Genomic DNA, 25607 nt, shown 5'->3' with positions numbered 1-25607 from the left:
GCTGTATGTCAGATGTATTAAGGAAATCACAACATTTTTCTATAGTTTTTTTGTACAGTTCCAACTGGTTTTGGGTAAAGCTATGAGATACAGAGGTCACAAGTGAAGGCACTCTTTAGAATGAATAAAACATCACTCAAAAACAAAAGAATCTTCATTCTCCTTTCCTCAGCCCAATGCGTACATTTCACCCAAAAACACTTATATACTTTGTTAAACCCATTTTATCTCTCTCTGTGAACCTCACAGTTTGATGGTTGTCTTTGGAAAGTCAGAACAAAATCGGTCAGTGAATGTCCTTTATGTGGCCATCAATGGCTGTCAAATGTTGCTGTCAAGTGTGAGGACTGACTTTCATTCTCTGCCTTATTCTTCTAACATGCATGACCCCTCCCCATTTCTAAGTTTAGGAAGGTGGGATACTTTACCCTCATACCCTGTCCAACACACAGGTAAGCACAGCAGATCACAATACCTGCCAGGTAATTTGAAACAAGGTTCAGTGGACCCTTGGCAAACATTGCCATGTACCAACCCCATGAAGGACCCCTCACCTCCCCTACCACAACAACTGTAACATTTGACTTTTATTTTTTTTAAAACAAAAAAAAGATCATAAAATGGTGCAACAATTTTTCTTACATTCTTCTTGGGAAAATAAATAAGTTAATTTTTTTTTACTAAATATAATTTACAAAAGGCAGTGTTTATATAAGCTCTCTGACAAACAGACTAAGATCTCTATGATAATACTTCTGAACTACAGCCTGTGGAGATTCAGAAAACTGTTCTGAAATATAGTATTGTGTTAAAAATTCAGCTCGTTCCATTCTTTTTGGCTTTTAATTCAAATAATGATATCCAATTGATGTTTCTTAAAGGAACTATAAAAAACCCTCAGGAACCTTTTGCTCTCACAAGCCTGACATCAATAGAAACCGACTCTATAAGAATGCAAGCCTGAAAGAAAATACTGCAGCATTCTTATACCTTATTGTTAGCATTGAGAAGATTATGTGATGTTCAGCAATGGAAACTGAAGTCTTAAAGCAAGTTTTTTTTATATGTACAATGGTCAGTGTGTAGAAACCCTGTACCCTATTTGATGCCAATAGCCTACTCATTCATTCATAACACACTAGTGCAAAGAATTGTGCAGTAGATTTGCCATATGACAAGAGATGAAAACAATTCCCAAGCTGCCTGCCCGTTTTAGGACAGTGACCTTACGTTGTGATGTAGACAGCTGTAAATTATAAGTATGTCTAAAGTCTGTTAGTGTCAGCAGTGGAACAGCTTTTGTCCTTTTTCTTCTGTCCATTTTACCTCTTCTTGGAAGAATACATAACTCAAAAAAGAAGAAAAATCTGCCTTTTGCATCCAGAGCAGAAAGATTCAAACCCATCCGTGATTGGTTTTGGTTCTTCTTGTGTTAGAAGTCTAGAAGGAATTGCTTTGACTTGTTGTTTGAGGATATTGACCCAGCAAAGACTCCATTGACTGTGTTTGTCCTAACAAAAGTTGTCAAGAAGAGTATCACTGCGAAGCAAGCAGTGGGGCAGAGCGATGTGGTATATGGCACCAAAGGAGTTACTGCTTGCCAGGTAGAGGTATGGCTAATATCAGTTAGTCAGCAGTCAAAGTGAGGGCTATACTACTGTACACACAGTGTTCAGTGTTGTGTCAAATCGCACAGCCTTTGCCTCAGTGGGCTTTAAGTTAGTATCATACATAGGATTTTCAAATGAAGCCTGTCCGTTTGTGTTCTCGTGGCCAACATAGCCATTATATTGTACTTTTGGTCTTGATCTGGAACGAAAAGAAACAGAAATAATGTCAGTGGTTTTGTAAACAAGTTCCGCAAGTAGCAAAGAATAGCTCAACATGGAAAGGAGCGGCCAATTAGCAAAGGCAGCTCCAAAACATCCCTCAAAAGATTGGTTACCCAGTTCTGCAAGATCACCACTCTACCAGACAGAACCTTTGATATATTGACCAAATCTAGAACCATCACTAAATCATCTTAAACCCAATGCTGCGCAATCTATCCATTTTTGTTTAGAATCACACTGACAACCAGAATGTATTCTCCCATCAGTACCACCTGTCAAAATGTTAAAGTTGATTTCCTTTGGAAAATATTTTTATTCAAATGTCCCTGAGGCATATCTAATCATAATTAAATGCTACCAACATCAACAGAGCAACAAACTTTAGACATTAGTTGGAAAGCTGTATATGTTCAAACAGCCATGCCTTTGATTAGAGGATAGTTGCCAAAAGATACATGAAATAAACAGAATGTTTGCCAAGCTCCTCCCTTAGCTCAGTAATAAATGGACTGCTATCGGACAGGAACGTACGACCCTGATCTGATCTATGGTCTGTGCTGAGTCAACTTGTCTCAGCATGGCTGACAATGGGGGAGCCACAGTTTGCCTCAGTATTCCTGGGCAAAGGAGAGAGAGAAAGGAAGAACAATCAGATAAGAGTGCCCCTCCTGATTGCCATCCAGCGACATTCCTCCCTGGAGGTGCGCATTTGTGGAAGTCAGGCGAGGAAGGTTTGGGCTCTTCTGTGATGCCCCCCATGGTTGAATAATCTGCCAGCACTCACCGTCTAGGCTCACACATGAAGAATGGCCACTTGGGCAAGGTATTAGAAGGCTGCCGACGCCTATGGAAGCGTACCCCAGCATGAGTCACCGCCCTCAGGAGAGGATAGAAAAGAAAAGCAGAAAATTGGGATGGGAGGAAGTAGGATTTTCACTAACATAAGTTATGAACAGTACAATGTTGTACAGTGGAAAGAAAACATATGAGGTAGGTTACAGCATCGAGTTAAGTTATTCATTATGTTCCAGATTCAACTCTTGCAGAAGGAGACTCCAGTGGAATCCACTTTTAAGATTAGTAAAAGTAGTTATGATTAATTTACCAAGTATCTTTACAAAATATTTATTTTTTTAAAAGAGTAAAAAGGGGAGAACAATACATTTTGGGGAAACTAGCCAGGAGACAGTCATAGCCAGCAGTGTAAAGATACAATAATTATTCAGTAGGTGCAGTAAATAAAATCAATATGTTGTTTCAAACATTTGTGCAAACTCCAAGATTGCTGGCAGGTCCAGGAAATACAACTGTCTCCTTGACCTATTTGGTAAATTTCCACCTTGTTGTGGCTCCAGTAATTCAATATTCCAGCAATATAGCTTTGCTAGCATTTAGAATTGCTACATGAATGTCAACTAAGTTATGAAAATAGACACAAGTTGAAAACACTTGAGCTTACCCTAAAATCCTAATTTTACTCCTATTTTGTGTATGCTATTTTTGATTTTAATTTTACTCTTATTTTAACACAGTTCTTACGCTAACACATTCTATCTGTTCTAGTTTTCATTTTAATCTAAAAGTTTTCATATACTTTAATCTTACTGATTCTCTGCACCTATCTTGATGGTGAAATAAGCAGTTTATTACAAATGGGTGCCCAACGACATTTGCAGCTAATCTAGTGGCAAAGGTCCTGCGACTGATATAGAGCTGTCATAGATACCACAGGGTCAATCCTTGTTGCATTTTCCTGCTCCCAAACAGGAAGAACTGACTGCCAACTGATTACATTTACTCCCCACCTTGGAAAAAGAGGCTTGCTAAATTTATCCCAAATGCACTGGGAGTTTAGTCAATCCATTTTTGAGCAAGTTCAGTCCCTCTTCCTTGTATCAGCTACTCATTGTGCGCATGCAAAATGGAGCAAATAATGAAGATGGTTATGAATATTGTTGTTCTTCAAAGTTGCTTCACAAAGGTCTCACTCCAATTAAAGCTAGGTTTTATTTCAGCCTCCCTAATCTGATGAGATCAAAGTATCTGGTCGGCCAATCCCGAACTGCATGCTGAAAAAAAATGACAATATCATTCTGTTCATTGCATACATTTAACAGCCTTTATTCCTCAAAGGGTAACATTCCTCATCAATGGTTCTGAGCCATCCATTTTGACAAAACTCCATTGCAATTAATATTAGGCTGACTGTGCAGAGAAAGGCTGCTTCTGATGAGCATGTTAACTTTTTTTGTTTTTCTACATATTGTAACTCCCGAGCAAAAAAAAAGTAAAATTTTCACCTGTGTTTGTAGAGGTAAAAGGCAAATCCTGATAAGATGAGCGCAAAGAAGGGTACCAGGATGGCAGCTGCTACTGAGCTACTGTTTGTGCTGTAGTAATGATTGGATTGATCTCCGACTATTCCTAGTCCTGAAAGTGAGACAAGGCAGCAATTAGATGGTCAGATGCACACCAAAGACTACCAGCAGATGAAGGTTCTGAAATAGAAGATGAAGTGGAGGGAGGCAAGGTGCAAAGGAAGCCAAAGAGGAGTGGAAGGCACAAGCTGGCATACAGAGCTGGAGGCGATTAAGAAACCAACAAAGACACGGATTTTGAACATTTTAAGGGGAGGTTGGCTGGAAAAGGGTGGGTGGAATCTTAGTGCTCAACGTCAGCAGCAAAGTTTTGCTTTTTATTCAAGATGGAACCCAAGGAAATCATTGATGTGATTCAGGCCAGAGATGACAAAGGTGCAAATGAAAGCTCCAACAAGAAGAGGTGAGGACAGAATGGAAGGAGTCAGTTCTGAGGAGGGTTAAAATGTCAATATTGAAAGAAAGTTCAGGATCACGCAGACTGTGGACAGTCAGGTTCACCCTGAACACGCAGCTGGAAATGAGAATGTAATCCAGGGCTAGGATGTGGAGTCAATCAGTGGTTGCCAGTGTTAAATTGGACAAATTTAGTACTTACCTGCAACATGAAGATTTTTCTGACAAAGCGCGGGGGTCTTGTGGCACAGTGGTAGAGTCCCTGGCTTGCCAGAAGCTCTGGGTTCGAGACCCACCCAAGGACATAATGTCCAATGAAGGTGTGCCCATTATGCTGCCAACCCTTCAACATGCCATTGTCAGAGGGTAAAAAGAGGAGAGACTCCCAGCCGCCATGCTTGATGTGGAGTGGCGCCTCTCAAGCTACAAACCTCTGGCAACAGGTTAATGCACAGCAAGAAATCTCACAACACCAGGTTAAAGTCCAACAGGTTTATTTGGTAGCAAAAGCCACTAGCTTTCGGAGCGCTGCTCCTTCATCAGGTAAATGGGAGTTCTGTTCACGAACAGGGCATATAAAGACACAAACTCAATTTGCAAAATAATGGTTGGAATGCGAGTCTTTACAAATACTCAAGTCTTAAAGGTACAGACAATGTGAGTGGAGAGAGCGTTAAGCACAGGTTAAAGAGATGTGTATTGTCTCCAGACAGGACAGTTAGTGAGATTTTGCAAACCCAGGCAAGTCATGGGGGTTACAGATAGTGTGACATGAACCCAAGATCCTGGTTGAGGCCCTCCTCATGTGTGCAGAACTTGGCTATCAGTCTCTGCTCAGCGACTCTGCATTGTCGTGTGTCGTGAAGGCCGCCTTGGAGAACGCTTACCCGAAGATCAGAGGCCGAATGCCTGTCACCGCTGAAGTGTTCCCCGACAGGAAGAGAACACTCCTGCCTGGTGATTATCGAGCGGTGTTCATTCATCTGTTGTCGTAGCGTCTGCATGGTCTCCCCAATGTACCATGCCTCGGGACATCCTTTCCTGCAGCGTATCAGGTAAACAACATTGGCCGAGTTGCAAGAGTATGTGCCATGTACCCGGTGGATGGTGTTCTCACGTGAGATGATGGCATCCATGTCGATGGTTCGGCACGTCTTGCAGAGGTTGCTGGGTTGTGTGGTGTCGTGGTCACTGTTCTCCTGAAGGCTGGGTAGTTTGCTGCGGACAATGGTCTGTTTGAGGTTGTGCGGCTGTTTGAAGGCAAGAAGTGGGGGTGTGGGGATGGCCTTGGCGAGATGTTCATCTTCATCAATGACATGTTGAAGGCTCCGGAGAAGATGTCGTAGCTTCTCCGCTCCAGGGAAGTACTGGACGACGAAGGGTACTCTGTCCGCCGTGTCCCGTGTTTGTCTTCTGAGGAGTCGGTGCGGTTTTTCACTGTGGCGCGTCGGAACTGTCGATCGCTGAGTCGAGCGCCATATCCTGTTCTTATGAGGGCACCTTTCAGCGTCTGGAGGTGTCTCTTGCGATCCTCCTCATCTGAGCAGATCCTGTGTATACGGAGGGCTTGTCCGTAGGGGATGGCTTCTTTAACGTGTTTAGGGTGGAAGCTGGAGAAGTGGAGCATCATGAGGTTATCCATGGGCTTGCGGTACAGTGAAGTGCTGAGGTGACCGTCCTTGATGGAGATGCGTGTGTCCACGAATGCAACCGATTCCGGAGAGTAGTCCATGGTGAGTCTGATGGTGGGATGGAACTTGTTGATGTCATCATATAGTTGTTTCAGTGATGGTTCACCATGAGTCCAAAGGAAGAAAATGTCATCGATGTATCTAGTGTATAGCATTGGTTGAAGGTCCTGTGCGGTGAAGAGGTCTTGTTCAAACCTGTGCATGAAGATGTTGGCATATTGAGGTGCGAATTTGGTCCCCATGGCTGTTCCGTGTGTCTGGATGAAGAACTGGTTGTTGAAGGTGAAGACATTGTGGTCCAAGATGAAGCGCTTGAGTTGTAAAATTGCATCTGGCAGTTGTCGGCGTTGAGTACTGAGGCAATTGCAGCAATGCCATCATCGTGGGGGATGCTGGTGTAGAGTGCCGAGACATCCATTGTGATGAGGAGTGCTCCTGGTTCAACTGCTCATGTGTGTTGAGTTTCTGTAGGAAGTCCGTAGTGTCGCGACAAAAGCTGGGGGTTCTTTGTACAATGGGTTTCAGGATGCCCTCGACGTAGCCGGAGAGGTTCTCGCACAGGGTCCCATTGCCCGATATGACTTCTCTTTACACATCTACATCTCTTTAACCTGTGCTTAACGCTCCCTCCAGTCACATTGTCTGTACCTTTAAGATTTGATTACCTGTAAAGACTCGCATTCCAACCATTATTTTGCAAATTGAGTTTGTGTCTTTATATGCCCTGTTTGTGAACAGAACTCCCACTTACCTGACGAAGGAGCAGTGCTCCGAAAGCTAGTGGTTTTTGTTACCAAATAAACCTATTGGACTTAGAACATAGAACATAGAACAGTACAGCACAGAACAGGCCCTTCGGCCCACGATGTTGTGCCGAGCTTTATCTGAAACCAAGATCAAGCTATCCCACTCCCTATCATCCTGGTGTGCTCCATGTGCCTATCCAATAACCGCTTAAATGTTTTTAAAGTGTCTGACTCCACTATCACTGCAGGCAGTCCATTCCACACCCCAACCACTCTCTGCGTAAAGAACCTACCTCTGATATCCGTCCTGTATCTCCCACCACGAACCCTATAGTTATGCCCCCTTGTAATAGCTCCATCCACCCGAGGAAATAGTCATTGAACGACTTTAACCTGGTGTTGTTAGACTTCTTACTGTGTTTACCCCAGTCCAACGCTGGCATCTCCACATCACAACAGGTTAATGACCAGTTCTAAGAACATTATGGGAACAGATGAAAGTCTGCCTTGTGCTCCATTGGGTACAGGAAGAGAAACAACAGTAAAGCAGGTGAGTTTGGGGTTTGCGTGAAATTATTAAAAAAATTACAAACCTGAATCAAATTCACTTTGAATTTGTTCTCTTCTGGGCATAGAGCAAAATAAGTTTACAGCATGGAAATAGGCCCTTTGGCCCAATTTGTCCATGCCGCCCAATTTTTACCATTAAGCTAGTCCCAACTGCTTGCATTTGGCCCATATCCCTCCATACCAATCTTACGCATGTAACTGTCTAAATAGTTTTTAAAAGACATAATTGTACCCGTCTCTACTACTACTACCTCTGGCAGCTCGTTCCAGATATTAATCACCCTCTGTGTGAAAAAGTTTCCCCTCTGGACCCCATTGTATCTCTCCCCTCTCACCTTAAACCTATGCCCTCCATTTTTTGACTCCTCTACCTTTGGGAAAATATGTTGACTATCTACCTTATCTATGCCCCTCTATAACATCACCCCGATGCCTCCTACACTCCAAGGAAAAAAGTCCCAGTCTATCTCCAGTCAAGTTGCTAGGGAGGGTAGGGATTACTATTGACTAACTCTCAGGAGACAGGCTGTGTGCCAAGGACCTTACCTGCATATTCATTTAAATGCTGGGTGGCTGTGTTTCCCGAGGCCTAGAAAACCAACCCACAAAGGAGGCAAGGATTCCTGACTGGAAGAGGTAGGTGCTTTCCAGCAATTCTTGTGCGCCAGGAAGAGCAGAAGTGCTTCCCAGTCCCCAAACTCTCCCTGTTAACCTCACTAGTGATTGGGTCTATTCCCAACAGCCCCCTCCCCACAATCTATCCATAATCCTTTCCTACTGCTACACCAGCCAAGGACCTTCTGACTCCTGACCTACCTTCGGAGTCCCCAATGTCTCAAACCCCAAAACTTTCCAGACACCCACCCGCCAGTGGCCACCCATTTGGATTTCCGTGCTCTCAGGACTCCCACCATGTTGCCCTTCAACCATGGTCTCTCCCTTTATCTTCCCCACTTCCCAACTACAGCCTGGTGCAACATGCCATATCCACCTGACAACTGGCCTCTCAATCTAGCTGCTTATCCCTGGGAAATGGTCATAAATTAACCAGGTCCTGCCTTTAAATTGGTCAAGTCCTGTGGGTTTTCTGACCACTAACACACCAACCAACCCCGCCCACCCCCCTCCCCCCCAACACACCCACACTCTCTGCTGCTAATATCTGGATTAAGATGTCAAACAAGCAGTCAGGTACAGGTACCACTGAGTCAATCAGACTCAACGATGGCATGAAGGTTCTAAGGGATGTCTCCTTTTCCCAGCAAGACAGGCTTCTTCAACTCAATATTTTTTTTTAAACTGTGAATCTGAATGAGAAAGAGAAAATGTTGGAAATACCCAGCAGCTTTATCAGTATCTGCACAGAGAAAAGACAAGTTAATATTTTGAATGATGAATTGACCCTTCTTCCGACCTCGAGACAGGATATCAAAGCAATTTAATGAAATGGAACAGGGCAAAGAGGGTGGGATAATGATCTCTGATAACGTAATCATTCCGTTTTTAAATGGAAAATTATCGGGAAGACAAGAACAGAAATAGGTATTAAGAAAGCATGGTTAAGGAGTGATGTTAATCAGAGGGTTTTTAACCATATCTCTTAAAAATTATACCACGAGGTATTACTGCATGACTTTTTAGCACTTGAACTCTCTGCTGTTTCAGGAAAATCATTTAAAATAAATGAGTTCACGTGAAACAGTAGATATAAGAATTCAAGGCAAATATATTAAGCAATTGCACAGCATCCCACAGCATAATTTCAAGGCCAATAAAATCTCTTTCCATTCCATTTCCATTAGTGCTTACAGAGGTACCATTCATTCCCTGTATTTTAAAGGTTGTTTTGGAAAGTCTAGTGTGCAAGTCCAGTGTTCTGTCAAGATTTTCAATAATCTGTCAGCAGATTGTACAAGTCGTGTTCTTGTAAAGCCTTTTTCTACCCACCATAAGTCCCTGATTGATATTGTTCTAATATTCTTTGTTGTTGACATCAAATAAATCCAGATGCATTACTAACCTTGCCTCTGAAAGCCAAATTGTCGAAAGTCTTTGCCTTGAACAAATCCCTGGTAGACGAAGGTTCTGCCTTCAGGTTCAGCTGACACCTAGAGTCAACATAGAAAATACACCATTTTGATGCAGACTTGATTACCTCCTAATATACTTGGGGCTAGAAATTCGATTAGTTCCCTTAGCAGGCACAGAGTTTGCGATACTCAATTATCTCCCATCTGGTCAATTTGAGGCAGGCAACATGCAAACTTCACATGATTGTAATGAACAGCCCAGTCTGACACATGTTGCTGCCTGGATGTATTCTCATCAGGATTCCCAGGAGTACTATGCTTTAGAAAGGCAGCCTACCCCTCTCAAAGGGGATGCACCTCACGCCACAGCAGCTGGTGGAACAGTGTCAGAAGGTCTCCAAGGGAAGGAAGAAGTCTGCCAATGGAGCTACAGGTCAAAACATTTTTTGCTGCATTATGTGAGGCTTTCACCCAGGAGGCTAAGGAGGAGTGTGATCTATTTTCCATAAATGCTGGCCAAAGCACACCCTGCAAAGGGAATGGGAAGTGAACGACCAAGGTTTGGCACCAAGGTTACAGCTACAGTGCCAGGAAAAGTTCAGTGAGCTCACAGGAGTGGTCAAGGTGCAAGGAAGAATACATCTTCTCGCTACATGCGCAATAATTGGGAGTGCTGTCCCACAGGAGTGAAGCAACAACCCAAAATAGTCACTCTCACTGAATTATGCTGTGCACTCAATGCCCCAGACTCCTCCTTTACCAGGTATGTCCTGTTCCACCCACAGGACAGAGCCAGCAGAGGTGGCGGCAAAGTAGTAGACAGTTGGACCAAAATGGCAGATCAGTGCTAGACACTGTTTGATGTCACTATCTGTCCATTCTGCCTGCTCTCAGTGCATGCATGGGACATCCATGATAACATCCTTACAGTTATGGTGGACCATGTCTCAAATGGTCAGAAGCCATTCTGTCACCATTTTACAACCTTCTGGCTTTAACACTGCTGAAGAGCCAAAATTTGTAGCCTTGATGTCTTGAACATTTATTCTAAACTTTTAAATTGATACTCCTGTCCAAACAATGCCATTCATATAATCTTCCAGTGCAGAAGAAAGCTATTCTTTGTAGCCCACTGTTCTATTGGCACCAAAGCATGGAAAATAGCCGTTGAACTTTGACAGACTTTCTGTGCATTAAGATCTCAATCGCCAAGCTGGAGTTGTGTTGACTGATGCATGAGTCACTAGATGTGATCAGAAATGGGAAACTTGCGCAAGTTTTAAATCTCCCCATTCAGAGCATTTAAACCATCCATATCGTCACCATATCCAAGATTAACTAACCGAGGGGGGACTGGGGTCCTGGGACTGTTCTGAGTGGCACAGATCCAGATTGGACAGTGAACAGAACCTAATGAAGGAGTCCAGTCTATCTTTTTTTGATAAGATACAATTTCAAAATTACTAATCGACAGACTAATATTAAGAAATCATGCACTTACGTGACCATCCAAAGCCCAGTTGTCATTTCTGAACTTGCTTATAAATATCTCAATAGGTCCTTCGATCTGATAGATCTTTAAGAAAAGTCGAGTTTCTTCCCTTTTATAAATTCCTACAGAAAAATCACACAAATCGTTCAGATTTAGAACCAAGTAGTTTTACTGAAAGACGACCGTCATTAAGGGAAAATTTTGAAGATTCGTGTGACACGTTTCAAAGTCAGGACAGCTAGCAAAAGTACTTCTGACATCTCACCAGTGTTGCGCTGTCTGGAAACACAGTAGATAATGGCAATGAGATACACGATCCGATTACCTGTTTTACTGATGTGAGATAACAATTATCAAATAGAATAGAAATGAAATGATTTACACCAGACACTAACAGCTCACATTTGCACCATGCCTTTAACATCAAAGTCACTTCACAGGTATACAAGGGGTAAAATGAAGACCAATGGAAGAGATGTTATAAGGATAGGTTAAATATTTGACCAATGAGGTAGGTTTAATGGATGATCCAAAAGTAGACAGAGATGGAGGAGAAGAATGTAGGGAGGAAGTTACAGAGAGTAGGGCTTTCGTGGCTACGGGCGTGGTGGCCAATGTTTGAGCAAAGGGCTTGGAATCGTGCATTCACTCAAGCAACAGTTTTTTAAACACCACAGCAGCTTTGAAAAAACAGAAGTCCTTACACTTAAAATGATCAATTCTCAAAATTAATTTTAAAAACGCTGTACAGTTAAATAAGTAAAATACATTTTTTTTTAATCGTGAAGCACAAATTCAATAATTTTGAATACTTATTAAATGTTATCTCTCTGTAATCAAGACCAGAAGGTTGTGTGTAAATCCAAATGTTTTGGCTGATTTAGGTAACAAAGGATTTAGAATGGTGCACTTTCTCTTAGTAGAAGGTGCGAGATAGCTTGTTGGAATGCTTTTGTCTAAAAAGTATACAGTGAAGATTTAATTTATGAGACACATCACTGAATGTGCCTATGTGTCGCCTCTGCATCTCTCGGCCTAGATTTGAATCCAGAACGAATTGAAACAATGAAATTTTCTTCTCCCTGTTGGCTCGAAAGATGCTTCCAAAGTTAATGCCCCTAAATTATTTACTGCTCTTTAAAATCAATATTTAACCTGATCTGCAAGTGTTTGATGACAGCAGTGGGCACATAAAAAAATCTGGTAAAATATTCCACTTTCAGGAGACATTTAAAGAACCTTTACTTCCGTTACTGTACTGCCCAGTGATTCCTGATTAAATCCCACTCTGGCCGAAATACACCTGAACTACATTTCTTCTGTATTTGAACAATATTTGTTAATTCCACTAAGTCGAACACAATATGATCAGGTTATTTTACCTTCTGTTAAGAAAATGGTGAACACAATTATTATTTGGTGTGCATCGTGGAACAATTTTAATATCAGAGACGGGTAATTAGAAAATTTCAATATACAGACTGGGATTCTCCGGCTGCACTCGTCCCAAAACCGGAGAATCCTGCCCGAGGTCAATGGACTTTTGCATGCTCTGCCTCCCGCCCGCTACGATTCCCATGGCAATGCTCTCTGAGATGCTATCTGAAGCAGATATGGCCTTCTTTCCAGAACTTCCTTCCTTCTCCTTTCCCTGTATGCAGCTTCTCCTCTATACTGCCTGGGCTCCATGTCTCAGCCATGCTTCAGCCGAAGGCGGCCTGCAACTATAGGCCTTGCCAATGTCTGAGAGCAAGCTTTCTGCATGGATACCTTTAAATTCCACTCAGCAACAATCCATCTGACTCCAATGATTTGTAAGTGCTCCTCTAACAACATTGAACACATACTTTGACTCACTCTGCTCAGCAAAAGAAATCAAAGGAACCTCACATAAAAGTCCAATAGTGATCCCTTCTGATAGTGAGGGTGCGGGGAGGTGAGTTCCTCATGCAGTCAAACAGTCCTGCATTAGCAGGACTTACGAGGTCTAAAATGGCAGATTGGCAGCCAAATTAGCATTAAGCATCTGCATTTTTGCCCTTCTAACATGACAATATTTGTGTTGTGCAATGTCAGAAATTGTTTGAAACAGACAGCAGCACTTTTGTTCACCTCTGGGCTCCCGTAATTTTGACACCAGTGGCATCAGAGAGCCCAATTTTGCTGCCGAGGTCCCTGGAGTTGAATTACTGCATTTCAATTTAATATAAAAGTAATCTTTAATAACTGCTTTTCAAAGGTCAGGTGTTTTTTGCTCATAATACACTCCATAATTCCAAATGTCATGAGTACAGTCATTACAAAGCTCTGACAAACTCCAGATTGATGATTTTTTAAAAATTCCTGGATCCAAAACTAAACTAAGTTAACCATTTACCGTCTACCTTTCAACTAGAAATACACTGCATGGCACCCCGGTATGAATGCATAATACATTCTTGCAGAATTCTTTGTCCGATCTTTATTTTAAATGAGTTTTAAAAATCCAATATGGTGACAAATAGAAAAATTAGCTCCTATTTTTATTTGACCAACCCTGCTCCCACTGCAACAAAATTCCAGAAAATAGCAGGAGACTGAAATCCAATAAACTGGATTTCAACCCATTCTGTTAGTATACAGTGTGAACTTGTAGGGAAGGACATTCTCTCTTCCCATTGAGGATGCTCACCTGTCAATGAGCCAAGAAAGAAAGCTGAATGAGGATAACATCACACATGTTTGTGCGGAAGAATAATGTTCTCATCTGTGTCACCATCTTGGATTTAAGAACATAGAACATAGAACAGTACAGCACAGTACAGGCCCTTCGGCCCTCGATATTGTGCCGAGCTTTGTCCGAAACCAAGATCAAGCTATCCCATTCCCTATCATTCTGGTGTGCTCCATGTGCCTATCCAATAACCGCTTGAAAGTCCCTAAAGTGTCCGACTCCACTATCACAGCAGGCAGTCCATTCCGCACCCCAACCACTCTCTGAGTAAAGAACCTACCTCGGACATCCCTCCTATATCTCCCACCATGAACGTTATAGTTATGCCCCCTAGAAACAGCTACATCCACCCGAGGAAATAGTCTCTGAACATCCACTCTATCTATCCCCCTCATCATCTTATAAACCTCTATTAAGTCGCCTCTCAACCTCCTCCGCTCTAAAGAGAAAAGCCCTAGCTCCCTCAACCTTTCCTCATAAAACCTACCCTCCAAACCAGGCAGCATCCTGGTAAATCTCCTTTGCACACTCTCCAATGCTTCCACATCCTTCTTATAGTGAGGTGACCAGAACTGCACACAATATTCCAAATGTGGTCTCACCAAGGTCCTGTACAGTTGCAGCATAACCCCACGGCATTTAAACTCAAACCCTCTGTTAATAAACGCTAACACACTATAGGCCTTCTTCACGGCTCTATCCAATTGAGTGGCAACCTTCAGAGATCTGTGGATATGAACCCCAAGATCTCTCTGTTCCTCCACATTCCTCAGAACCCTACCGTTGACCCTGTAATCCGCATTCAAATTTGTCCTACCAAAATGAATCACCTCGCACTTATCAGGGTTATACTCCATCTGCCATTTTTCGACCCAGCTCTGCATCCTATCAATGTCTCTTTGCAGCCTACAACAGCCCTCCACCTCATCCATTACTCCACCAATCTTGGTGTCGTCAGCAAATTTACTGATCCACCCTTCAGCCCCCTCCTCCAAGTCATTAATAAAAATCACAAATAGTAGAGGACCCAGCACTGATTCCTGTGGTACACCGCTGGTAACTGGTCTCCAGTCTGAAAATTTTCCATCCACCACCACCCTCTGTTTTCTATGAGATAGCCAGTTACTTATCCAATCGGCCAACTTTCCCTCTATCCCACACCTCCTTACTTTCTTCATGAGCCGACCATGGGGGACCTTATCAAATGCCTTACTAAAATCCATGTATATGACATCAACTGCTCTACCTTCATCAACACACTTAGTTACCTCCTCAAAGAATTCAATCAAATTTGTGAGGCAAGACTTACCCTTCACGGATCCGTGTTGACTATCTCGGATTAAGCTGCATCTTTCTAAATGTTCATAAATCCTATCCCTCAGGACCTTTTCCACTAACTTAGCGACCACCGAAGTAAGACTAACCGGCCTATAATTACCAGGGTCATTCCTATTTCCTTTCTTGAACAGAGGAACAACATTCGCCACTCTCCAGTCCTCTGGCACTATCCCTGTGGACAGTGAGGACCCAAAGATCAAAGCCAAAGGCTCTGCAATCTCATCCCTTGCCTCCCAAAGAATCCTAGGATATATCTCATCTGGCCCAGGGGACTTATCGACCCTTATTTATGTATTTCTTATAGATTTTATCTGATCTGGTCATAAGATGATACTAACTTACTGGAACATCAATTTGGATTCACAACTTGGAATTCTTGTCCCCTTAATTAATTTTAGCTATGTAGCTTTATATTTTACAGGCAAATTCCCAGTTGTGTTCATCCCAATGGCCCCACCACAGTAACAAAGCCATGGCATTGCACACTCGGGTGGCTTTCCCTTCCGCTTCTTGCATCTTACATAGAAGAATCATAGAATCATAGAAACCCTACAGTGCAGAAGGAGGCCATTCGGCCCATCGAGTCTGCACCGACCACAATCCCACCCAGGCCCTACCCCCACATATTTACCCGCTAATCCCTCCAACCTACGCATCTCAGGACTCTAAGGGGCAATTTTTAACCTGGCCAATCAACCTAACCCGCACATCTTTGGACTGTGGGAGGAAACCGGAGCACCCGGAGGAAACCCACGCAGACACGAGGAGAATGTGCAAACTCCACACAGACAGTGACCCGAGCCGGGAATCGAACCCAGGACCCTGGAGCTGTGAAGCAGCAGTGCTAACCACTGTGCTACCATGCCGCCCCAGTTCCTACCACCTACCGCACCCCATTGTCACCCCTGCCTATCTTCCAATGGGGTTCATTTTCCCTCTTTACACGTCTACTCAAATGGTCACCTGATCAAGTATAAAAAAATGTTTCTCTCTTTTGTAGCACGTTTCCAATTCAGAGCAAACTCTTCTTCAAAGAAATATGGGCAGCACAGTGGCTAGCATTGCTACCTCACAGCACCAGGGACTCAGTTTCAATTCCAGCCTTGGATGTTTGTGTGGAGTTTGCACGTTCTCCCTGGGTGTGTGTGGGTTTCCTCCAGGTGCTCCCATTTCCTCCCACAGTCCAAAGATGTGCATGCGAGGTGGATCAGCCATGATAAATTAATGGGGTTACAGGGAAAGGGCAGGTGGCTGGCTTGCTCTTTAGGTGCGTTGGTGCAGACTCAATCGGTCAAATCACCTCCTTCTGAACTACATGAGTTCTATGGTTCTATGCTGGCCTTGTCAATTTTATTTGGCTAACAAGCTGCAGTACAGTTCTGGAGAGATGAAAACCCACCTGATAGCTTTAGTTTCATGTTGCTGTGTTCAATGAACGTGACGTTTACTCGGCCATTGGAAATATTAAAATAATCAACAGTTAATGTTGCTGGCTGCTTCTTTCCAAGGTATTCATAGAAACCCTTCCATATAGATTTTGGAGCAAATACATCTGGGGGAACTAAAGGAATAAATGAAGATTTATTATTCAGAGTTATGTTTAAATTACACAAACAAATATACAAAAATTAGAGAAAAATATGCAGTGGTGACAATCTATAGGCAAATAACCATTTCTGTTCTATTTTCAGAAACTATACAGAATCAGAATCATGCAGTGCAGAAGATGCCCTTGGGCCCATCAGGTCTGCACCGACACGTGAGAACCACTTGACTCCCACCGAATCCCATTTACCAGCACTTGGACACATGAATGTTATGATGTCCCAAATGCTCATCCAGGTACTTTATAAAGGGGGTGAGGCAACTCACCTTTACCCCACTCCCAGATAGCGCATTTAAGACCATCACCACCCACTGTGCAAAAATGTTTTTCATCTTCCCCTATACCTCCTGCCCTTCTCCTTGAACTTGTATCCCCTTGTGACTAACCCTGCATCCAAGGAGAACAGCAGCTATCCTCTCTGTCCATGCCCTTCATAATCTTGTACACCTCAATCAGTCCTCTCTGCTCCAATGAAAACAACTCAAGTCCATCCAACCACACTTCATAACTTAAATGTTCCACCCTAGGCAGCATCTTGGTGAATCTCCTCTGCATCCTCTCCAGTGCAATCACATCCTTCCTCACCTATGAATAAACACACAAGGTCCCTTCACTGTTAACCACCTGGCCAAACATTGTGTCATCCACAAACTGACTAATCCTAGCCCCCCAGATAGTCATCTATGTTGCTTGTATTAATGACGATTAGCAGGGGACCCAGCACAGATCCCTGTGATACACCACTGGACATTGGCTTCTATACCTCAAAGCAGCCTTTCATCACCCTCTATCTCCTACAACTAAGCCAATTGTGAATCCACCTCCTCAAATTACTTTGTATCCCCTGTGCATTTCCCTTCTTTATAAGTCTCTCATGTGGGATCTGGTCAAGACAAAATTCTTCTCACTAGTTTACTTGCTTTTGAAACAATGGTACGATTAGGTTTGAAATGTTTGAAATGGTGAAGGTTTGAATCACCATGTCATTTGTACATGAAGCTTCCGCTGCCAAAATTGAAGAATTCCCAAAACAGTTCCCATCAATAAACAACTATATGCCTCTTTAAAATCAACTTTTCCATCGGAAGCTGTCACAGTACATCGACATTGCAAAACTACGGAAAGATGAAGCAGATATCTTGCTTTTCCCATCATCTTGCCATCTTCCCACCATATTAACAGGGGGTTGGAGTTTAAGAGCTGTGGGGTTATGCTGCAACTGTACAGGACCTTGGTGAGACCACATTTGGAATATTGTGTGCAGTTCTGGTCACCTCACTATAAGAAGGATGTGGAAGCGCTGGAAAGAGTGCAGAGGAGATTTACCAGGATGCTGCCTGGTTTGGAGGGTAGGTCTGATGAGGAAAGGTTGAGGGAGCTAGGAATGTTCTCTCTGGAGCGGAGGAGGCTGAAGGGAGACTTAATAGAGGTTTATAAAATGATGAAGGGGATAGATAGAGTGAACGTTCAAAGACTATTTCCTCGGGTGGATGGAGCTATTACAAGGGGGCATAACTATAGGGTTCATGGTGGGAGATATAGGAAGGATACCAGAGGTAGGTTCTTTACTCAGAGAGTGGTTGGGGTGTGGAATGGACTGCCTGCAGTGATAGTGGAGTCAGGCACTTTAGGAACATTTAAGCGGTTATTGGATAGGCACATGGAGCACACCAGGATGATAGGGAGTGGGATAGCTTGATCTTGGTTTCAGATAAAGCTCGGCACAACATCGTGGGCCGAAGGGCCTGTTCTGTGCTGTACTGTTCTATGTTCTATCTCTAAGAATTAGCTATTGCTTCACTGATGTACTCCTTTTATAGAGATAAGTTGGATGAACCTTTTGGCCTTGTGAAAGGTCATTGTGAAACCTTGGTCAGTGATGCAATTCAAATGGAAATGGCCATGCATGTGAGATTATGTGACATCAAATATGTTATGGGTTTTTGCTGTGTTGGAAATATTAATGTTTGTAGTTTGTTCAGACTCTAGACAGGGGACGTGGAGGGGGTGGTTAATAACTCTGGAGCTGACATGGTCTGTCGTCCTTTCAATATGGTTCCTCCCACAAACAGCGTTTTCACTCCCTTGAATGGTAGCTTATGAAGAGATACAACGGCCACAGTTGCTGCCTCAGCGTTTTTCAGCAACAACAGGAACTTTATACTCACTTCTCCTTGGTCAAGACAATTTGGCAAACCACAGGATTAAACCTTGATTTTTTTTTTAAAAAACCAATCACATGCAAATAACAAAGGCATGAAAGATAATTTATTTTTGTGATTCTCCAAATTTTATCTAGGCATAGAAAGAGAGCGTTGTAAGAAATAAATGACTGAAAAACAGCATCTGCTGAGTAATTTATTTGGAAAAAAATACCAACCTGGAGCTTTGGTTTTATGGGTTCCTGAATCAGTGCCTTCTAATCTACCATTTATTTTGGGCCCAGCTGAAAATGACAAAAAGGCTATTAGATTCTGTCAAATACAAGGATTAATTATCTGCTGTGTGGGACAATTAAATCCTGAAGGCTGATGAAGAGATAAGCATTTTCATATCACCTGCTAATTTAAGCAATGCAATTAGAGCAGGAAGCTCTATATTAATAGACCTGTTGTGAAAGCAAAACATTTTGTAGTCTCATAATCATTCAAGTTTAATTTCAAAACATTACTGCAAGCGATAACCGTTCATTAAAGCAGGCTACTTTTCTCAGTATGAACCTGAATTTTTGCTCTCCTTTTAAAAGTGTTTCCTTATTAAGTGACACACGTTCGTTTTTGAGGACATCAGTGACAATTTCGCAATCACTTGAGAAAACAGTGGGAATGTCCACAACAGGAAAGGCACAGACAATACTGAAAACAATGGCAATTCAATTAGCATAGATGGGGGAAAGATTAGAATCATAGAATAGAATCCCTACAGTACAAGGTGGCCACTCGGCCATCGAGTCTGTACCGACCACAATCCCATCCAGGCCCTATTCCCGTAGCCACACACATTTACTCTGCTAATCCCCTGACATTAGGGTCAATTTTAGCATGGCCAATCAGCCTAAACCGCACATCTTTGGACTGTGGGAGGAAACCGGAGCACCCGGAGGAAACCCATGCAGACACAGGGAGAAAGTGCAAACTCCATTCAGACAGTGACCAAGGCCGGAATCAAACCTGGGTCCCTGGCGCTGTGAGGCAGCAGTGCTAACCACTGTGACACCGTGCTGCCCCAAGTTAGCATTTTGGATGTAACCATTTAAACAAATCCAATCCGATCAATTATTGCCCCATCAGTCTACTCTGGGTCATCAGTGAAGTGATGGAAGGGTGCTCAACAACACTAACTCAGCATGACTGACTTTGGAACAGGCAGGATGCTCTCCGGCTCATGGCTTACAGTCAGGAAACAGCAATCATCATGCTGCAGGGGATGATGACCCTGGAGTAAGGGAGACAGAAAACCCTAGGTTGAGGGAGTCAGACAACGCCAGAGTGAGAGAGAGAAAACTTCAGGCTGAGGGAGACAATACCTAAGCAAACCACAAGATGGATGCAGACCACATCATAGCAATGAAATGCATGAGCCAAAGAGTTAGTACAGAAGAAAGAAGTGGCTGAGAAGCAGCCAAAAGGTTTCAAAATAGAGCTTTTTGAAAATGCTGACACATTATACAAACTGCAACAACGGGTTGTAGTAAAGAGTGAACAGATGGCTGTGAATGAAGGAAGGCTACCTGAGATAACCTAAAAGGTACTGAGCAATAACCTGCTCAGTTTGGGTTCCGTCAAGTTCACTCAGCTCCTGACCTCATTACAAATGGTTTAAATATAGACAAAAGAGCCGAATGCCAGAGGGCAGGTGATGGCCGAGTGGTATCATCACTAGACTATTAATCCAGAAACTACTGTTCTGGGGATCCGGGTTCGAATCCCACCATGGCAGATGGTGGAATTTGAATTCAATTTTTTAAAATCTGGAATTAAGAATCTACTGTTGACCATGAAACCATAGTCAATTGTCGGAAAAACCCGTCTGGTTCACTAATGTCTTTTAGGAAAGGAAATCTGCTGTCTTTATCTGGTCTGGCCGACATGTGACTCCTGAGCCACAGCAATGTGGTTGACTCTCAACTGCCCTTCAAGGGCAACTAGGGATGGGCAATAAATGCTGGTCCAGCCAGTGAAGCCCATGTCCCATGAATGAATAAAAAAAGAGCGACTGCCCTTGACATCAAGGCAGAATTTGACCACGTATGGCAACAAGGAATCCTAGCAAAACTGGAGTCAATGGGAATCGGGAGGAAAACTCTCCAGTGGTTGGAGTCATACCTAGCACAAAGGAAGATGGTTGTGGTGGTTGGATGTCAATCATCTTACCTCCAGGGTATCACTCTAGGAGTTGCTCAGGCGAGTGTCCTAGGCCCAACCATCTTCAGCTGCTTCATCAATGACCTTCCTTCCATCATAATGTCAGAAATGGGGATGTTCAGCACCATTCACAACTCCTCAGATTCTGAAGCAGTTCATGTCCAAATACTGCAAGACCTTGAAAATATCCAGGCTTGGGCTGACAAGTGGCAAGTAACATTTATGCCACACTAGGCCAGGCATGACCATCTCCAATAAGAAAGAATTTAACCAGTGCCCCTTGATATTTAATGGCACTATCAGCACTGAATCCCTGACTATCAACTTCCTGTCATTGGGTTACCATTGACCAGAAACTGAACTGGACTAGCCATATAAATACTGTGGCTGCCAAAGCAGGTCAGAGGCTAGGAATCCTGCAGAGCGTAACTCAGCTCCTGACCACCCAAAGCCTTCTACAAGGCACAGGTCAGCGGTGTGATGGAATACACTTCACTTGCCTGGAGGAATGCAGCTCCAACAACGTTCAGGAAGTTCGATACATCCAAGACAAAGCCGCCAGCTTGATTGCTACCCATTCCACTAACATTCACTCCCTCCACCACCGACGAACAGTGGCAGCGCGAGTACCATCTACAAGAATGCACTACAGGAACTCACCAAGGTTTCTTAGTCACGACCACTAGCATCAAGAAGGACAAGAGTAACAGATGCCTGGAAATACCACGACTTGGAGGTTCCCCTCAAAGTCATTCACTATCCTGAAATGGAAATATATTGCCGTTCTTTAACTGCCGCTGGGTCAAAATCCTGAAAATGCATTCCTAACAGCACTCTAGGTGTACCTACACCTCAGGGACTGCAGCAGTTCAAGAAGGCAGCTCGTCACCACCTGAAGAGCAACTAGGGTTGGGCAATAAATGCTGGCCTAGCTACATCTTGTAAATAATTTTTTTTAAGAGTCAGAGCTGATAAAAAGAGAAAGGAACATGTGTCTTTAGCCAAGACTGAACAAAGAAAAACAGACAGAAAAAAACAAGTTGCATTTAGAGAGTGTTTTAACTCGAAAATGTCCATGGCAATATTACAGAGACATTTTCGGATAAACTATGACATCAAGCGGCATAAGGAGATATTAGAACAACTGCTTAGTTAAAGAGGTACCTTTTAAGAAGTACATTAAAGGAGAAAAGTGAAATAGAGATAGAGGCAGAGAGGTTTAGGGAGCGAATTACAACCATGGCAGCTGAATGAATGGTCAACAATGATGGAGCTATTGAAATTGGGGATGCATAAGAGGCTAGAATTAGAGGAGTTCAGATAGCTCAGAGGGTGATGGGATTGGAGGAGAGTAAAGGGATAGGTGGTGTCAAGACTGTGGAAAGATTTGAACACAGTAAGAAGTTTAACAACACCCAGTCCAACGCCGGCATCTCCACAGAAAGATTTGAAAACATGGATGAGAATTTTAAAATCAAGATGCTGCCAGTGTAGGTCAGCGAGCACTGGGGTGATGGATAAGTGGCATCTGGTACAGGTCAGGACATAGGTAGCAAAGTTTTGGATGACCTCAAGTTGATGGAGGATAGGATGTGGGGAGGTCACCCAGGAGTTCACTAAAATAGTCAAGTCTAAAGATTCTTCATGAGAGGAAATGCAATCCCTACAGTGCAGAATGAAGCCATTCAGCCCACTGAGTCTGCACCAGCTCTTCAACAGAGCATCTTACCCAGGCCCTATTCCTGTAGTCCTCCATATTTACCCTGCTAATTCCCCTAACCTATACATTTTGGGACATCAAGGGGAAATTTGGCATGGCCAATCCACCTAAGCTGCACATCTTTGGACTGTGGGAGGAGACCGGAGCACCTGGAGGAAACCGGCGCAGACACAGAAAGAACATGCAAACTTCACATAGTCACTCACGGCCAGGATTGAACTTGGGTCTCTGGTGCTGTGAGGCAGCAGAGTTGTGCTGTCCTTAAAAAAAAACATTTACTGCACCTGGTACTTCCAAGCGATCTCTCATCCAAATACTAACCAGGCCTGAATCTGTTTAGCTTCTGAGATCAGATGAGATATCAGATGTTAAGAAGAAGCATAAAAGAACTTTCAAAAACAGATAATATGCAAATAGCAGAGGCACTGCGAAGCAAACGTGCCAAAAATGGCAAAATGGAAAAGGTGGCAAAACAGGGTAGAGTCCAAAATCTGAGTATACAAATTGGATTGTTCCAAGGATGAATGCTTTTCTGCAGTCAGTTTTCTAATGAAACAGCTTCACTCAAGCATGTTCCAATCAACCTCCACCCAACCCCAAGAAACCAGCACACCAGTAACTGCTGTTGTAAAGAAAGTCTGTTTTAAGTTCAATTATAATTATGTAGATAGTTAAAAACAAGATAAGTGTGAGATGGACAGGAAATGATAAGCTATCAGGACTCAGGATCACACAAGCGGACAGAATGGAGGAGTAAAGCAAAAGGTTCTCCCCCATATACAGAGGATACAAAAGCATGAACAACAAACAATATACAGTGTTTTCTCAAATGGAAGAAGTGTTTGAGAGGGTGCCATTCTGTAAGCAAGCAGATGTTGTCTGGGAACAGCCATTCACTGCAGAAAAACCATTGCGGTTGCAGAGGATATAAGGAATAAAACTAAAAAGTATTGAGGAAGTGGAAATGCCAGGGATATGCAAATCACATTATACATGTGATGGCGTGCCTTATTACTTTATCCTTCCCTGGGCTGAACAAGAACAACTGGTGTCAACCAAGCCAAAATTGACAGATACAGAGGAAGAGCTCCTTCTGATACTTGTGACTAATCCTGGTGATCCCTGCATAAGTATCTGAAATACCCTTTCCTGGAGTCTTTGTCAGCTTGTTGCTTTCAGAAAATGTGCTGATAGCACAGAATTAAATTCACATCACTTTCACATTAACGACAACCAGCTACTCCTGTGCTCCTGCAGTCATGAAAGTGCCAGAGGCCAATTCCACGCAGAATTCTCCCTGAATGTAGATTGATGGGACTCGATGAGAATGCAAGAGTCTCCAAGAATAAACGAAGCAGATCCACAGTGCTACAAATCAAGTCAAGCATGGAATTGTTTCGAGTAGATGTGATCCTGTAATAAGTACAACACAAGTATTGAGATCAATTTGGATCCGATTCTGCAGTAGGCATTGGTTACTTGTCACTTTATGCACAAAGTGACATGTTTTCAGAGAAACTACAATACACTGCAAGAGCAGACAGAAATAATGATGACTCAAGTATAGTTCTTTTGCTTTCATTGATCATTTTTCCCTCAGATAGCTGAAGTAAGTTTAATGCCTTCCTTCATTATTTGGCAGTAAAATGACAACCATTTGAAACTCAGCTACCAACAGCTTGCCAACTAAAAATATGCAATTTTAAAAAACTAATTACAGAGGAGAGAGTATTCTTGCTAACCCACAGGGACAAGGAATTGGATTCCCAATATGTATTAGCACCCTCCCCTACACCCGAACAACCTGTATTTTGTCTTGTTTCACAGGCAGTGTGTGCTACAGTGACAGACATGTCAAGTTCACTGCAGCTGACCCAGACGCAAGGGACAGAGTGATGGAAAACAGCTGGATTATCTAATTCTTACATATGGAAAGAAATACACAGGTCTATTCCATCGACTGTTTCTTACCGAGCGTGCTGTGGTGCAAGCAGTAATTGTAACACCTTGTCACAGTGAGAAATTGAGGAACTTTCACAGTTGGATTCTTTGGGGGCACTTTTCCCTGGGCACATTGGACACTAAAGAATCTGCGGCAGCCAAGATAGGGTCTTCAGCTGAAACACTGGTCTGCATTTAGTGCAAGTTGCTATCTTGGAAAAGGAGTTGAACCCTTTGCAGGAACAACTGCCTGGAGGATTAAGGGGCTGATTGACACAAAGATCATGAATGTACTTTGCACTGCATTTCGCTGGCCCTTGATCGAATAAATTTGTTTGGAAGTTGTTTGGAAGTAAACTAATCATTTCAGGGGGGATTTTTTTCCCCCCTGTAAATTTGCTGCTGGAGATCAAGGACTTTTGAAACACATCATGAGACTTTGAGTCAAGACTTCACCAACATTATCAACATTCATTCTGGAAATTAACTGAGGATCTCGACTAAAAAGAGTGAATGCTGTGAAACTCTGCCTTACTGGACACTTTATGGGACTTACCAAAAGAAAGGGCATGCTTGATCATTGGCATCTTGCCCTTTGGCCTTCAGAAGGAACGGTAAGAGGAGTTGAGACCAGGCAAAACAGCACCAGGTAGGTCTGGAGGATTAGCTGGACTCATTCCCCAGTGAGTGTGCAAGATATATTACCTTCTCTGAACCTACTCCATCAGGATCTCCGCTGACACATCTGAGAGTCTGTGCCCATGGCCTTGAAGTCAACCCGACATGTGCT

The 25607-nt window shown here is 43.0% G+C and overlaps 1 protein-coding gene across 1 annotated transcript in view; it reads right to left on the bottom strand.

Annotated features, from left to right (window-relative positions):
* Positions 1-598: 598 nt before the first annotated feature.
* csmd1b (CUB and Sushi multiple domains 1b) overlaps positions 599-25607 on the bottom strand; it is a 2043836-nt gene continuing 2018827 nt past the window's right edge. Inside the window, exons 67-72 of the mRNA XM_078213588.1 lie at positions 19173-19238; positions 16586-16747; positions 11145-11257; positions 9634-9721; positions 4133-4262; positions 599-1809 (exon numbers count right to left, since the gene is read on the bottom strand). Coding sequence (XP_078069714.1) covers positions 1650-1809; positions 4133-4262; positions 9634-9721; positions 11145-11257; positions 16586-16747; positions 19173-19238 — 719 coding nt within the window. The 3' untranslated portion in view covers positions 599-1649. The remainder of the gene's footprint in view (positions 1810-4132; positions 4263-9633; positions 9722-11144; positions 11258-16585; positions 16748-19172; positions 19239-25607) is intronic.

The sequence above is a fragment of the Mustelus asterias genome, chromosome 5 (genome assembly GCF_964213995.1).
Source record: "Mustelus asterias chromosome 5, sMusAst1.hap1.1, whole genome shotgun sequence".
NCBI lineage: Eukaryota > Metazoa > Chordata > Chondrichthyes > Carcharhiniformes > Triakidae > Mustelus > Mustelus asterias.
Note: the sequence above shows the minus strand (reverse complement) of the source record. Positions and strands in the feature narration are given on the sequence as shown.